Here is a 17,389-nt window from a genome sequence, read left to right as displayed (position 1 = left end):
TAGAAAGAAGGTTATATTCCTGTAGTGTATGCGACTAAAAGCATACACAGGATGTCAGCACAGCAGGGGGCTGGACAGCTCCAGGCTATAACCGCTTTTGGCGGGAAAGCCTGCTTGCGAACAAAAGCCTGACAGCTGAGGCATGATCAGCTCTGGCGGGAAGCCAGGGTTTAAATCTATTGGTCACCTGCACTGGCGGGAAGCCCAGGTTTGAATCCATTGGATGGTATTCACCTGGGCAGGTATAAAGAGACGCCAGGTAACCCCTTTTCCCCAGCCTTGTTCCTGACCCCAATAAAGAAGTTAATACCCAGTTGAGTGTCCGTCTCTGTGTGCGACCATGCGACTTAACACTGGCGACGAAGGTGGGATCCTGCCCTGGACATCGCTAGCCGCGGACGAGACCCCATCGGCAGCACCGAATCAGGACGCAGGACGACCCGAGACAGCGGAATGGCACAGCTCGGTCAGTATCCCCTTTTTAAGAGTAATCATCCCGAAGAGTGGGAAGCCTTCGTAGGATAGCTCGAGTGCTACCTAAGGGCGAACAGGGTTAAGGATGACCGGCAGAGAGCGGCGGCGTTGCTCTGCAGCTGCGGGACGGAAACATACCAGCTGGCGGTCGGACTCTGCTCACCCGACGTCAACGCCATCGGGTACAACGAACTGCTGGCGAAGCTGATCGAACACTTCAGACCAGAAACGTCCGAGATCGTGTGGAGGTATCGTTTCAAAAAACGGGACCAACGACCGGGTGAGTCTGCTAAACAATACATGGCTGCTCTAAGGCAGGTAGCCCATCTCTGCAATTTTGAGAACCTAGAAATCAGGCTACGGGACCGTATCGTCTGTGGGTTGCGGGATCTGAAGCTACGGCAGAAGATGTTCGCAAAACAGAAGCTAACCCTGAGGGACGTTCAAGAGGAGTTCCTAGCCTGGGACGTGGCCGAGGAGTCCGACATCAGGGAAAGCGGAGCCATCCACCAGATGAGCGGCTGCAGCAGAGCAGAAGAGCCAGCATCCGAAGTGGACGCCATCAACTGAACCCCTCGTCCCTTCACCACCACCCGAGGCAACTTGAGGGAGCCAAGACCGGCCGTGACAGACCTGAAGTACCAGGAGTGCAGGTGCGGGGCAAACAACCCCCGGTCTACCCAATCCTCCGGTTACAGTGCGAACCGGCCCTGGTCTACCCAGCATTGTGGCTGCAAACCCAGGTCTACCCAGCACGGCGGCTGCGGACAACCCCGGTTCCGGCTGCAGCACAAACGGCTCCCAATCTACCCACTGCGCGAGTTGCGGAGGACAACACCCCCGGTCTACCTGCCGTCTCAAAACGGCGAAGTGTCGGGCGTGTGGAAAGACCGGACACATCGCGTCGGTCTGCAGGAGCAAACAATGGGACAACCTGCACGAAGTGGAAGCGGAGTTCCAGTCTGCCACAGGTACCGAGGAGAGGTTGCAGCAACAGACGGTCAGCCACACAGAGGGACGGGCGGCTGTTTGTTCAACAGGGGCCCCTCAGACACTCACTCCAAAAATAAAATTAAGGATGAAACTACAAGGGATCCCCTGCACGATGGAACTGGACTCGGGGTCAGCCGTGTCGATCATCTCTGCCAGAATGTTTAACGAGATTTGCGAGCGGAGCGGCCAGTGGGTTCCCTTGAGGTCATCCAGACTGACCCTCTCTGACTTTCAAAATATGCCGATAAACGTTCGGGGGGAGGCGTCACTGATGGTACAGTACAGGGGGTTCTCGGGCAAATTAAGTGTATTGGTCATGGAAGGGCAACGAACTAGCCTCGTGGGGTTAGGGTGGTTCAAAGCACTGGGCATTGGAATCACTGGGATTCACCAGACACGGAGCCGCCATTCACTTGAATCTGTCTGCAAAGATTTTGCAGATGTGTTTGATGAGCAGTTAGGGAGGTACACAGGCCCCCCAATTTCATTTAAATTAAACCCCCAGGTCCAGCCCATCAGAATGAAGGCTAGAAGAGTCCCGTTTGCTTTAAAGCACAAAATAGAGTGGGAACTGGACAAGCTGATAGACCAGGGGGTGTTAACTCCAGTCGATGGTGCGGAATGGGAGACCCCCATCGTGATGCCCCTCAAGGCAAATGGCGAGGTCCGTATTTGCGCCGACTATAAGGGGACAATCAACCGAGCCCTGAGCACACATTCCTATCCGGTCCCCGCCGTTAGCAGCATCCTTGCGTCCCTGCAAGGTGGGTCGGTGTTTGCCAAGCTGGATCTTGCCCAAGCTTATCAGCAACTACCGGTCAACCCGGAGGCTGCTAAAGCACAAACGAGTCACACACAAGGAGGCGTTCTGGGTAGACCGGCTACAGTTCGGGGTAAGCGTAGCTCCTGGGATTTTTCAAGAGGTTATGGAGAAGACTCTCAAGGGGATACCTGGGGTTTGCCCATACTTCGATGACGTCCTAATTGCAGGTAGCTCCGAGGACATTTTGGCAGACCGTCTGAAAGCTGTGTTAGAAAGGTTTAGGGCTGCAGGACTGAAACTCAAGAGGGACAAGTGCAAGATTGGGGTGACTGAAACAGAGTTCCTAGGGTTCAGGATTGATGCTCAAGGCATCCACCCATCAGCATCAAAGGTCAGGGCAATCAAAGAAGCCCCAATTCCACAGAATAAATCAGAGTTGCAGGCCTTCCTGGGCCTGCTTAACTTTTACCACACCTTCCTGCCACACAAAGCAACTATAGCGGAGCCTTTACACAGGCTGATTGACAAGCAATCACCCTGGGTCTGGTCTACCACACACACGAACGCATTCAATGCACTGAAAAACCTGTTAGCAGGCAATGCTGCAGTCACACACTTCAGGGAAAACAAGCCAATCTGTATTGCATGTGATGCATCCCCTTACGGGATTGGGGCAGTCCTCAGCCATGTAGAGGAGGATGGGACTCAAGCCCGCATCGCATACTACTCCAGGACATTGTCAGCTGCAGAGAGGAATTACGCACAGATTGATAAGGAGGCACTGGCAGTGGTCACAGGAGTAAAGACGTTCCATGATTACCTGTATGGTAGGGACTTCCTAATAATTAATTTTTTATCGAAATTTTTTATGGGGCTAGGAAGAGGGGTGGGAGGGGGTGGGGTTGTTTGGCTATGGGGGGTGGCCAATCAACCATGGCTCAGGCCAGGTTTGGGTCTGACCGCGCGGGGGGAGAACAGGGTGTGGTTGTCTCCGGGGCTCAGGAGCGGGTCGTGGGACTACCGATTCCCACGACGGGGAATGGCAGCAGGTGGATAGACAGAGGGCCGTATCGTTACCGGGAGGGCCGTCTCCGCTATTTGCAAGCGGTGAGGCGCTCTGACCCTCTGTTTCTTCCCCGAGGTTCCGGGAGCGAGGATGTGCACCCTCCTGAGCTCCGGCTGGTGTACTTGAACGCCAGGTCCGTGGTCAACGAAGCTCCCCTCGTTAGGGATTTAGTTGAGGGTGAGCACGCGGACCTGGCTTGCATCACGGAGACTTGGTTGGGCCCAGAGGGTGGGGTCCCTTTGGTTGACCTCTGCCCACCAGGTTTCCGGGTGCTACACTGGCCACGAGCTCAAGGTAGGGGTGGGGGTGTGGCGGTAGTTATCAGGGAGACCTTATGTCCACGGGAGACCACCGTTCCTCAGATAGTCGGGTGTGAGTCTCTCTTTTTGAGATTTGGTTCGGGGGCGCAGTTGGGCTTGCTGCTGGTGTACTTTTCGCCTAGTCGCGCAGCGGCAGCCCTGCCCGAGCTGCTCGATATCCTCTCGGGGTTGGTGATTGAGTTCCCCAAACTTATAGTTTTGGGGGACTTCAATCTACCATCCCTGGGAGGCTCATCTGAGCTAGCTCGGGAGTTCATGGCTTCCATGACGGCCATGGACCTGACGCAAGTAATTTCTGAACCAACTCATGAGGGAGGCCACACCCTTGACCTGATTTTCTTATCTGGACGGTGGTTTGATGATCTTGGTGGGGGCTCTCCATTTATTATGCCCCTGTCATGGACCGATCATCATCTCCTGTGGCTGATCTTCCGTTTTGCCACCCCCCGCCGTGGGGTACGGAGCCAATTAGATTGTACCGCCTCAGACGCTTAATGGATCCTGATAGATTCCAAGCGGCGCTGGGGTCCCCACCTGCCTCCGTTGCTCACAACTTGGCGGATGCCTTAGTGGAAGCCTGGGAAAGGGCAGCCACTGAGGCACTTGACCGAGTTGTACCCTTGTGGCCCCTGATCCGGTGCAGATCCCAACGAGCTCCATGGTTCTCCGCGGAGCTCCGGGAGATGAAGCGTTGGAAACGGGGCCTAGAGAGCTGTTGGAGGTCCAGCCGATCCGAATCCGACCGGTTGCGACTAAGAACCTATATTAGGTCTTATCTCGCAGCGATGAGGGCGGCAAGGTGTAATTACTTCTCTACCCTCATCGCGTCCGCAGATAATCGCCCGGCCGCCCTGTTTAGGGTGACTCGCTCCCTCCTTAATCAGGAGGTGAGGGAGGATCCCTTGCAGGGTCGTGCCGAGGAGTTTGGTCAACATCTGTCGGATAAAATCGCTCGGATTCGGACCGGTTTGGACTCCAACTGGGCAGAGTCCGACGATCAGGACACGGGCGGTCTTGTCAATGTCATCTGGGAGGAGTTTGATTCTGTGACCCCTGAGGAAGTGGACAGGATTATGGGGAGGTTGAGCTCCACCACATGTTTATTGGACCCTTGCCCTTCTTGGCTGGTTTATGCAGCTAGGGAGAGGACACGAGGCTGGTTCCAGGCAGTCATATCTGCTTCTTTGAGTGAGGGTAGTTTCCCCACCGTCTTGAAGGAGGCGGTGGTGAGACCTCTCCTCAAGAAGCCTGCCTTGGACCCAGCTGTGTTAAACAACTTTCGTCCAGTCTCCAACCTTCGCTTTCTTGCGAAGGTTGTTGAGAGTGTGGTGGCGCATCAGCTCCCTCTGGTTCTGGATGAAGCGGATTACCTAGACCCGTACCAATTGGGTTTCAGGCCCGGGTACAGCACGGAGACGGCATTGGTCGCTCTGGTGAAGGATCTCTGGAGGGATCGGGACAGAGGATATTCCTCTGTCCTTGTCCTATTAGACCTCTCGGCAGCTTTCGATACCATCGACCATGGTATCCTGCTGCGGCGTCTCAGGGGATTGGGAGTGGGAGGCACAGTTCTTCAGTGGTTCTCCTCCTATCTCCTGGGACGCTCGCAGTCGGTGTTGGCAGGAGGACAGAGGTCGACCCCTAGGACCCTCGCTTGTGGAGTTCCTCAGGGGTCGGTCCTCTCGCCTCTCCTGTTTAACATCTACATGAAACCGCTGGGTGAGATCATTCGTGGTTTTGGAGTTGGGTATCATCAATATGCCGATGATACCCAACTTTTTATTTTGACCCCAAACCACCCCAGTGATGCCCTCGATGTGATGTCCCGTTGCCTGGAGGCGGTTCGGGCCTGGATGGGGAGGAACAGACTTCAACTCAACCCTGACAAGACTGAGTGGCTGTGCATTCTGGCATCCCAGGACATTCAAAATATTCCATCTCTTCTTATGGGGGGTGAGTCCTTACCCCCCGTGGATAGGGCTCGCAACTTGGGAGTCCTCCTAGATTCACGACTTACTTTGGAAGATCATATAGTGGCCGTGACTAGGGGGGCTTTCGCCCAGGTTCGCCTGGTGCGCCAGTTGCGGCCCTATCTGGACCGGGATGCCCTGTGTACGGTCACTCATGCACTCGTGACCTCTCGCCTGGACTACTGCAATGCTCTCTACATGGGGCTTCCCTTGAAGACCACTCGGAGGCTCCAACTGGTACAGAATGCGGCCGTGAGAGTTGTCTTGGGAGTTTCCCGGTACTCCCATGTTACACCTTTGCTCTGCGAGCTGCATTGGTTACCAGTTGTCTTCTGGGTGAGGTTCAAGGTTTTGGTTATGATCTTTAAGTCCTTACATGGCATGGGTCCGGGATACCTCGAGGACCACCTGCTGCCGGCGTCAACTCCCCTCCGCCCTGTGCGTGCCCACAGAGAGGGCCTCCTCAGGGTGCCTCCGGTCAGGGAATGTCGACTTATGGCCCCCAGGGGGAGGGCCTTCTCTGTGGGTGCTCCGGCATTATGGAACCAACTGCCGGTTGAGCTCCGGATGGCATCGGACCTTCGCTCCTTCCGCCGCGGGCTGAAGACCCACTTATTTGAACTAGCTGGTCTGGCCTGATGGGGGAATATGGGTTTTTTAATGGTTTTTTTTATACTATTTTATTGTTGTTGTATTTTAATTGGGCATTGGTTTAATTTCTTTTTAATTTTTGTACTGCTATTTATATATGCCCTGTGAACCGCCCTGAGTCCCTCGGGAGAAGGGCGGTATAGAAATCAAATAAACTTAAACTTAAACTTAAACTTAATATACACGGACCATAAGCCACCGTTAGGATTGTTCACAACTGAAAAACAGACACCACAAATTCTGTCACCCAGGATGTTACGTTGGTCCATTTTTCTGTCGGCATATGCATGCAAGTTGGTACACAGGCCAGGCAAAGAGATGGGGCATGCAGATGGCCTCAGCAGACTTCCCCTAAGGGACACTGAGCCAGACCCCGCGCCTGCTGCCCAAATACTGGCAATACAGGAGCTGCCTGAATGCCCTCTCAACGCTAAGGACGTGGCCACAGAGACCCCCAAGGACAAAATCCTGAGCAGGGTGCAATCGTGGGTGAGCAGTGGGTGGCAGGACAAATCACCAGGGCAAGAGTTCATTGCATACTTTTCCAGAAGGCATGAACTATCAACACACAAGGGGTGTCTGTTGTGGGGAAGCAGAGTCGTTATACCCAAAGGGCTAAGGGAAAGTGTCCTTCAGTCACTGCACGATGGGCACCCAGGGGTGGTAAGTATGAAGGCTCTGGCAAGGAGCTACCTGTGGTGGCCGGGGTTGGACAAGGAAATAGAAGGGTTAGTTGCAGGGTGCTACACATGCCAGAGGTCACGGCCCGAACAACCACATGCACCAGTACACAAGTGGGAGGAAAGACACACCCCATGGTCCAGGGTGCACATAGACTATGCGGGGCCTTTCCAGGGACACACATTCCTAGTAGTGGTAGATAGCCATTCTAGATGGCTGGAGGTGGTCCCCATAGGCAATATGACCTCAACAGGAACCATTCAGGCATTAAGGGGGCTGTTTGCAACCCATTTATTTTTTTTATTTTATTTTAATCCCATTTATATCCTGCCCTTCTCCGAAGACTCAGGGCGGCTTACAATTTAAAGCACAAATCAATGTGCTTAGCAATAGCCTTCATTCTATGTATATGCCTGCTTATTAGGGCTTTCGGGGGTCCCCCAAGCGGCATTATTACAAAGTCAGCTTATTGCCCCCAACAATCTGGGTCCTCATTTTACCTACCTCGGAAGGATGGATGGCTGAGTCAACCTTGAGCCTGGTGGGACGCGAACCTGCACTAATTGCAGGCAGCTGGTGTTACTTAAGGAGGCATTAGCCCACTGCTCCACCAAGGCCCATGGTCTTCCAGATGTAATTGTGTCAGATAATGGAACGCAATTTACTTCATCGGATTTTCAGGTGTTCCTGGGGACCTTGGGGATTAGACATGCCACCTCAGCCCCCTTCCATCCGACCAGTAATGGGTTGGCGGAAAGATTCGTGCGCACAACCAAGGACGCCCTCAAGCGCATTGTTCAGGGGGAATGGAAGCAACAGCTGGCCACCTTCCTTCTTCACCAACATTCAACACCCTGCTCTGCAACTGGGAAAAGCCCAGCTGAACTCAGATGGGGCAGACGTCTGATAACGACACTGGACAGGCTTCACACCGACAGAGTAGCAGCAGACGTCGGAACCCCCAAACTTCAGGAAAGTTTTTAGCACTGGGGATTCCATCTGGGCGAGAAACTATAGCTCAGGCCACCCATGGGTGCCAGGGGAAATACTAGCCCAAACAGGGCCCCTGTGCTACAAGGTAAGGATGGAGGGGGGACTCCTGTGGAAGAGGCACCTAGACCAGCTAAGGAAAAGGGTTCCTGAAAGGGTTTTTGAGGACACACTGGGATCCGAGGAGGAGGAGGAGGAAGCATCAACACAAGCACCCAGCAGTGCTACCATAGGGTCACAAGGGCAACCCTACGCCAGGCAGGAAACCAGCAGTAGAAACAGGGAAACTCCAAACCCCAACGAAGGAAGGGCTCAACAATACTATTAAAGCGGCCAACTAAACCCCAGCATTACACAAGCCCCTAGAACAACACACACACACACACACACACACAACAATCCACCACCTCCACAGCAACCAGGGGGAACAGGTGACAGCACACCACCACCAGTTGGGACAGTCCTAAGACGGTCAAGCAGGGCCCACAAGGCTCCAAGCTATCTCTCGGACTATGTGCATTCCTAAGGGGGGGAGGAAGTGGAAATGTCAAAGAAACTAATTGAAGGTAACAAATTGTATATAGTTAATAAGTTGTATATAGTTGGAGAGAGGGGATAACCCCTCACTATGGGGGAAGGGGTGTAGTGTATGCAACTAAAAGCATACACAGGATGTCAGCACAGCAGGGGGCTGGACAGCTCCAGGCTATAACCGCTTTTGGCGGGAAAGCCTGCTTGCGAACAAAAGCCTGACAGCCGAGGCATCATCAGCTCTGGCGGGAAGCCAGGGTTTAAATCTACTGGTCACCTGCACTGGCGGGAAACCCAGGTTTGAATCCATTGGATGGTATTCACCTGGGCAGGTATAAAGAGATGCCAGGTAACCCCTTTTCCCCAGCCTTGTTCCTGACCCCAATAAAGAAGTTAATACCCAATTGAGTGTCCGTCTCTGTGTGCGACCACGCGACTTAACAATTCCTGTAGGGGGAAAGGGAAGAATGAGGATTACTCAATGGAGGTTTTACTAGGTATACTGAAAGCTGATGTGGTAAGGAAAGAGGTACTGAATGTCATATGCTCCCCTGGAGGGAAAGGGAAATTTGAGTCTATGGATACATCTTCCCATTGCCTCTATCTCATTATGAATCACTGAATTCCTAATTCTTTACGTTCAAGCACCTCTGGTTATGAGGGAGAACGAGAAGGGAGATTTTAAAGGCTGAGAGAGAGCAAAAACCAAAAGAACTGCGATGGAAAACACTGAAAAGATAGAGAAAAGTTATATTTAAAATTATTTTTCATATGACATTAAAATTACAAAATGCATATTAATAAAGGAAAGTACAAACTTTAAAAGGTCACATTATAGCACATGCAAGGAATAGAGTTGGGTGTCTGGACTGGTGAATGGCCACTGGCAAGCGACATTGATCTTTATGTGTCAAAGAATTCACTAGACATTCAAACATTCTTTTTCTGTATCTGCTATTGTTTCGCTACACTCCAATAATCAGTGGTGCAAATGAGGGGGATAAGAAGATGTTTTTAACAGTTTTGGGTCACAGTTGCTTGGATAGATCCTTCTTGGGTCCTTTTTAAAATCTTGGGCACCCTATCTTCGACTAGAGTGAAAAAAAAACCTGAGACAAAGTAGTAGTGCCAGTTAGGGAGGGGAAAGTGCAACCAAATAGCATTTGATTAGCGCTATTTACAGCTGCATTTCTTTAGATAGCCTTCACTTGTTATAAATGCTAATAAAGCTTAGGAACCAATGTGAATTTGTTGGTATATTTATGTAGTTAGTAAATGGTGGTACATATTCTTAATTTTCTAATAAATATTTTTTTTTCCTTTAACTCAGGAGCTACAAGTGATGCTAGAAAAACATAAAGTCCAAAATGAAGCATGGCTCAAAGCCAGAGCTGAGGAGACCGACAAGGAAAGGAAGGAACTCTTCAAACTCAGAGTAAATATTTACAAAACTCAAGAGAAGGGTAGAGACTGGCAAGTTTCCCAACATTTCCTTATCCTCTTTCCCCTAAGTTGCTTTTGATGTTCAACATAAAACAACTCCCTGGAACAAAATTTCAACCCTGTAAGATAAATATAGCAGTACCCATGTTTCAAAACTAAAACTAGTAGGATAAAGCTATTGCATTTGCTGGAGCTTGGGAAAGTTGTGTTTCCAGAAATAATATTTTTTTTCTGTTCAGTGACTTCAAACAAGACTCTTAGTAGCTTCTAGATTAAATAATGTTGGCCTAATTGCAATAGTATCCCTGAAGGATCTATTAAGATGACACTCAGAAAGTTTCTGTTCTTACGCAAGTTGCAGTGTGCATTCCTACATTAAAAAGAGCTTTGTTTTAGTCTAAACCACAAATTTTGGTGAGAATGGGGCAAGAGAGAGCAAGATTAATAGTATTTTCTGAGTAATGTATTCAAAAATAATAATGTTTATATCATTTTAATGATTTCACTATTAAGCAGTATTGCAATCTGGCCAGACAAATCCAGTTATTGGACAGCTAAAATATTTAAATATCTGAATATTTCCTATGGGAATATTAAATTGTGCATTTGTTCCATTTATGTATTGAGTTGGGCTGGGGAATTTTGTATTATGGATACAAACTGCAGCAAAATATTCTAGTCTTTTTTAATTATATAGCTTTAAAGTAGTTTTCCTCAATTTGGATAAAGGGATAGACATAAGGTAGACAGGGAAAACAGATCTTAAAACTATATCATGCCCTATGGAAAGCTGTCAGGTAAGTCTGTGAAGGTACATGTCAATCCTAGTTTATAAGTGAAAGGTTTTAAAAGTTACCATACATCCGGTATGACTCTAAGTCTGTTTTCCATTTTTACTGCTCCAGTACCTAAATACATTATCAGTTAATCATCAAACAATATAAGTATATCACAAACAATTATTACATTTTAAAATAAAGATGAGCTACCCACAGCCTTAAGCTTTAATATAACTTAATGTAACTCTCAAACCTCATTTTTCCTCTCACCAGAACCCCCTCTAGCTACACCACATTTCAATTCCATACATATATCAGCAGCAAAGTTTTCTGCCACTTTGAAGTGTAAGCTCTGAAATAGGCTTAGTGCTTTCCTTCTTTAAAACCACAACAATGCTCCAAACAAATGGAATCCTAGGGTCACCCATATATGTGCGGGTGCATACTTTGCGTCATCAACCCACCCACTGCTTTTGCTCTGCTTCCCTTCTTCCCCCCAAGCATGTGGCCCTTTTTTTTAATACCGTCTACCTTTCCCAGAGTTATGTTGTCTTGTTTTGGTGTGAAGTACATGTTATTTATTAAAAACAACAGATAATGTGTTGTACTTTTTTATCACGTAGCTAGTGAGCATCTCAGAAAAATACAGCTCCCGTGGTGCTAACATACAAAAGGACACAAATAATCAGAATAGACCTTGTGAGTGTCACCCCCTCTTGGTTTTTCTCTTCCCATTCCAGCAGTTTTATGGTTGACATTGTTTCAAAACAAAGGAAGATTATTAATGTCTACATTAATCATTTTCCTAGTATTGGGATGCATTCTTATGTTAGTAAAGTTAGCTAATTAATCTGGAACACTGCAACTGAGATCAATAACAATAATTTTTCATAAAGATTTTAATCACATTGAGTTAAACACACACTCACTTGTTGTGTAATTGGTGATTTATGTGTTTCAACTATTGTCAAGATCATCAAACATAAATCAGCTTTGAAAGAGAGATGGAGAATGGAGGTCAACTTAGTGCAAGATCCTTGTTTTTTTTTTCCCCATGTTAGGAAGTGATGCAAAAAAAAATTGCAGTGATGATTCTCATATCACTAGATCTAATTAAACAGCATTAAATTGTTCTCAGAGCATAATTTGCTACAGCTTCAATTTTTAATACTTATATGTGCGTGAACATACATTTTTTCTGTGAAATGTTTTAAGTCAACAACTGGTTTTCATTGTAGCAATAAACAGCATTTATTTCTCTACAATAATCACCATTTTAATCATTGTTTTTTAGTTCTAAAAATTCCAGTGGTGAGCATTCACGTCTGGAAAAAACCATATACAAAGCAAATAAAACCTTTTTCACCATCCATTGCCTCAACTAGCTAAATGAAACAGTAGATGTCACAGTCTTCTCTTTGTTATTATAAATCCTTTGGTCTAGTGGTTAAGGCATCAGGCTAGAAACCAAAGACTATATTTCTAGTCCCACTTTAGGCATGAAAAGGACTGAGTGACTTTGGATCAGTCACTCTCCCTCAGTCCAACCCATGAGTTCCAGTGGTTCAGTGGCTTAATGACGTTGGAAATGATTTCTGCTCCTGTGGTTCAAGTCCTAGAACTGTGTGTTGGGGTGAGCTCCTGTCACTTGCCTCAGCTTCTGCCCATCTAATATTTTGAAAGCATGTTCTATGCGAGTAGATAAAATAGATACCACTTTGATGGGGGAACAATCTGATCTATTTCGTATTATGTGTTTTGGTTGCTTGCTAATTTTTTTTCCTTCACACGATACAAATTAAGCCATTATGGTTAGTAAAGTAGACTTTATGGCTGAATGTGGGAAAGTGACAATTTTTTTAGTATCCAGAGTCTACACTACATCTGGTAGTGGAGTGTGAAGGTCACAGTGGATGGAACAGTGATGCAAATGAAGAAACTAACGTGGGCATATGTGAATTTTTTTTCATAATTTTTAAGAGGGAAGGAACTTGAGGGTACTTAAATTGCTATGCATATTTCAGAGCATCCAAACTATAGTTTTCATGCATGCTGTTTTTTAACCAATAGAAAATAAAGACAATAATCCAAAGAGGGTCACATAAAAGGAGTTTGGAAATTGCCCATCACCGTGTGTCATCTTAACCAAATAAATGATAGTTTATCTAAAATCATGATTAAATGTCATGGCTTAACACAATGCAGTATTTTTTTTTCCTGAAGAAAAGCTTCACATGATTTTATTTCCCTCTGGTCAAGGTGATTAGAGATTTTAAAACATGTATTTTACTTATGCAAACCAATAATTTGCTCATGAAGATTATATAACACCTGTTCAGATTCTGGAACCAAAAAACTTTATGGAAAGGGTCTGGAAGAGACATATGATTATTTTTATGTTTTGCAGTTATTCCTGTGATTCAGAATCGTAATTTAAGTATGTCTTCTGACTTTTCTCCCACAGGAAGCAATTCTTCAAGATCAGGAAAGGCTGAGAGATGAACAGCAAAGTGTTCAGCAGTGGAATCAGCAGCTCATTTCTGTAATGCAACAGCTCAAAGGAATGTAAACCGTTGCTGAATAAAAAAAACAAAACCTGATCACACAACACAGCATTGCTCAAACAGATGAGCTGTTATGTATAGTAGGACAAAGATCCTGCTACACTACCAATTAAATCTCAATCTTGCTGAGGTTCATTCAACCCTAGGATGCTGGTTCCATTAAATTCCCACTTGCTTTAAAATACATTATAAATTTTTGATGCGCTATTTTTTTTAAAAAAAAAACAGAAATGTAGACGAGAGTGCCTGAGGTGTTAAATAATGAGTAGAATAAATATACTGAAATGCCACTTCTGTATTTTGTAAAAGTTTGGATCATGTGTTCCTGTTCACAAGGCGAGAGGCATGTGCAGCACACTTAAAAGGGGAAGGAACTTCAGTAATTCAACCATGATTTCCAGTTTTTCTCTCCTTCTGATACTATTTTTTCTTTTAAGATGTGTCTAAAGAATATGCTATCATTCTTTAATAACCACATTTCTGATTATCAGAGTAATGGTAACCAATGTTTTGGCTTAGGGCAGGGGTAGGCAACCTCGGCTCTTTTATTTATTTATTTTTATTTTATTTTAATTCCATTTATATCCCGCCCTTCTCCGAAGACTCAGGGCGGCTTACAAGCTTAGCAGTAGCCTTCATTCTATGTATATGCCTGCTTATTAGGGCTTTCACACACACCCCAAGCGGCATTATTACAAAGTCAGCTTAATTGCCCCAAACAATCTGGGTCCTCATTTTACCTACCTCGGAAGGATGGAAGGCTGACTCATGGACTTCAAGTCCCAGAATTCCTGAGTCAGCTCAGGAATTCTGGGAGTTGAAGTCCATGAGTCATAAAAGAGCCGAGGTTGCCTACCCCTGGCTTAGGGTAAAAAATGGGTATTAGGGCTCAGTTCTTAACAACCCTCTTCCCCTCCCCCATATATGGTTATTCAGATGTCAATCCCATTGAGATATCTGTAATGCTGCAGAATTAGTAAATATATCATTATTATTTTATAATCACATTGATCAAGTGAGGAGAACATATTGCTTTTCCTGTTTTGCAGCTGAAAGTTGAAATTAAAGACATTGTCAAAACCTCGTCTACGCCGAGAAACGCAAGCAAGCAGGAAAAACCACGACGTAGTACGGATGACTGCAAGAGTACCTTTACTAGCAAGATCTCCAAGCAATAACAAAGTCAGCGTTGGGAACCACTCGTCCCAACGCTTCTTTTAAACGTTGCCAATAATTGAATAACAGCCCCACCCGTTGCTCCACCCCTTCCCCGCGCAGACCAGCATCCGCCTGAACTGCGTAAAACCCCACCCCCCTATCCCGTCGCCCCACGCCCTGCATCTTCCCCTGACACCGAGGTCCATACAGCGTGAAGAAAGGTGTAAGTCCAGCATCCCCCTCTCCCGTACTCTAAAGTCCCTTTTGTGCTCCCCTCCACCAACTCAGTATTCTGTGCCACACCCGCAGTTCCCTGGCAGGCTCCGTTGTCCGAGCGCAGCTGTAGAGCGCCTGCCCCACCGCCGGTATGCAAGCGGCTGAAACATCCGACTGTAGCGGGTGCGGCTCTACAGGTCTTATGCGGCTGCCGACACTCGCTTTTGGCCGCCGCACAGCTGATCGGGCTGGCGCGGCTCCAGTGTGTGCGCCCGAGGTCGCTGGGGCCCGCCGCACAGCCGATCGGGCTGGCGCGGCTCCAGCGTGTCCGCCCGAGGTCGCTGGGGGCCGCCGCACAGCTGATCGGGCTGGCGCGGCCCCGGTGTGTTCACCCGCAGATGCTGTCGGCCGCCGCACAGCTGAGCGGGCTGGCGCGGCTCCGGCGTGTTCGCCTGCGGTTGCTTTCGGCCGCCGCACAGCTGATCGGGCTGGCGCGGCTCCAGCGTGCGCACTCGGGACGGCTGCCGGCCGCCTTGCAGCTGTTGGCCGTGGGCGTGGCTGGCTCTCCTCCCGTCTGCTCCAAGTGCTCCCCTGTGTCCCAGTGTGTTGTCGAGCCCGAGGGGCTCGACAGACATAGTGTTTTGATAACATTTACACTATAAACAAGTGGTTAAATGTGTATTTCAGTCAGTTGCCTTTTTTATTAGTTTCATTCATTTATAACATAAAATGTGAAAATACAAAAGCAAATAATAGGAGACAACAGTAGAGAAAGGGAAAACAAAAAAAAGTGTGAAGAAAGGGGTGGGGGAGAGAAACAAAAGGCATTGACTTCCAACTCTCTCTGTTGCAGTAAAATCAGACATTAAAATCAAATCTCAACTTTGTACATTTCTATAGTAGTATGCACTAGCCATTTCTGTATCGGCAAATCAATCTAATCAGTAAAACCCAAAATCATAATATCGGGTTTTTTCCACCTCAAGCACAAAGTCCGGAAGCGGTTTCCAAGTAGAAACAGAAGTACTTATTTTCTTTTCTTTTCTCAGTGCATTCAATTTGGCCATCTCTGCTAATTCCATCAGCTTTTGTAACCATTCGTCCATGGTAGGAATCCACTTTTGTGCACAGAGCAATCTTGCTACCGTCACCATATATAAAATCAGAGTTCCAATTTTTTTTTCCAGTTCTCTGTCCATTAGACCCAGAAGGAAAGTCTCTGGTTTAATCTTTACATTCACTTTAAGAATTTTCTGCATGAATGTATGAATCCTACCCCAATATTTCTTTGCCTTATCACATGTCCACCATAAATGATAAAAAGCCCCTTCTTTACATTTACCATTTCCAACATTCATTTGAAATACCTTTATACATTCTAGATAATTTACCTGGTGTTAAATACCAGCGATACATTATTTTGTAAGAATTTTCTTTTAGGCTATAATTTAATGTGAATTTTAAGCCTTTTATACACATATTCTCCCATTGTTCAAGCATCACATTATACACAAAATTCATTGCCCACTGGATCATACAGTGTTTTACAGGTTCATTTTCCAAATTCAATTTTAATAACATTTTATAGACCTTGGCAATTATATGATCATCACTACCACATAGTAGGATTTCCAATTCATTTTTAGCAAATTCAAAACCATGGCCTTTTTTGTCTAGTTTAAATCTTTCCTTAATCTGTTGATATGTAAACCAGTGACAAGTGTGACCTCCTAATTCTAATTCTTCCCTAGACTTGAGGATGGGGTCTCCAGAATTGAAAGATACTATTTTACCATATGTCCACCAGTCTGGCTTCACCACCAAAAATTGTTTCTTGGGGGGACACCCATAGGGACAATTTCATTAAAAAAACAACCTTGTTTTATATTTATCCCAAACTCTTGATACGGTGCATCTAATAAAATTGTTAAAATTAACTTTTACTTTAACTTTATCATACCATCAGTTCCAGTGTTACCTTGACTCTCCTGTATCTTGTTCCTTCACTGGACCCATAGTGGCTTTGACTCCAGCCTCAAAAGACTGTAGAACCATTCTAAACAGTGTAAAAGATGAATCTATAGATGGAGGGAAGATAAGGTTGGGGGGTGGTGTATTTTAAATTTAATCTCCACTTTAGAACATGAATGATTCACCTGTCTCCAGCACCTTAAAGATGCAGTTTTGGCACTGCACAACCTCATTATGGTGTGGAATAGATACTATCTCTTTTGAAATAAATGTCTTCCTTTCCCTTTCAAGAACTAAAACATAAACCCCCCTCCTCAAAAGTACTACTACTACTATTACTACTACTACTACTTATTATCATCATCATCATCATCCTAGGGCTGGATTTGATGGATTGCTTAATTTACTTCAAATCTCAACATAAAGATACTTTCAAAAACATAAAATGCTATCCCATTAGTATTCTATATTGAGGCCTAAAAAAAAACTATAGTGAGAAAGACTCTCCTTGGATATGTATGAATATACCAAATTCCAGCTAGCATGAAACATGGTTGCCATAGCACTTAGCCCCCTCCTTTTTTGTCTATCAAGTAGATCTCTATTCAACCTTGGTTAGCATCATGCTGCTCAAATCCTAGGAACTCTCAATATAAAATTGGCAAAAAGGCCAATATGTACAGATAGTTTGACTCATAACAGTTCATTTAATGACCGTGCAAAATTACAACAGCATTGAAAACGTGACAAATGACCATTTTTCATATTTACAACCATTGTAACATCCCCATGGTCATATGATCAAAATTCAGACTTGGT

The 17,389-nt window shown here is 46.4% G+C and overlaps 1 protein-coding gene across 1 annotated transcript in view; it reads left to right on the top strand.

Annotated features, from left to right (window-relative positions):
• LOC308662726 (uncharacterized protein) overlaps positions 1-13,468 on the top strand; it is a gene marked incomplete at its 5' end in the record, with an annotated part of 80,424 nt that extends 66,956 nt beyond the window's left edge. Inside the window, 2 exons of the mRNA XM_081318869.1 lie at positions 9,770-9,874; positions 13,126-13,468. Of these exons, the coding sequence (XP_081174995.1) occupies positions 9,770-9,874; positions 13,126-13,230 (210 nt within the window). The 3' untranslated portion in view covers positions 13,231-13,468. The remainder of the gene's footprint in view (positions 1-9,769; positions 9,875-13,125) is intronic.
• Between the last annotated feature and the right edge of the window lie 3,921 nt (positions 13,469-17,389).

Source organism: Vipera berus (assembly GCF_964194415.1).
Source record: "Vipera berus genome assembly, chromosome: 2".
Taxonomy (NCBI): domain Eukaryota; kingdom Metazoa; phylum Chordata; class Lepidosauria; order Squamata; family Viperidae; genus Vipera; species Vipera berus.
Note: the sequence above shows the minus strand (reverse complement) of the source record. Positions and strands in the feature narration are given on the sequence as shown.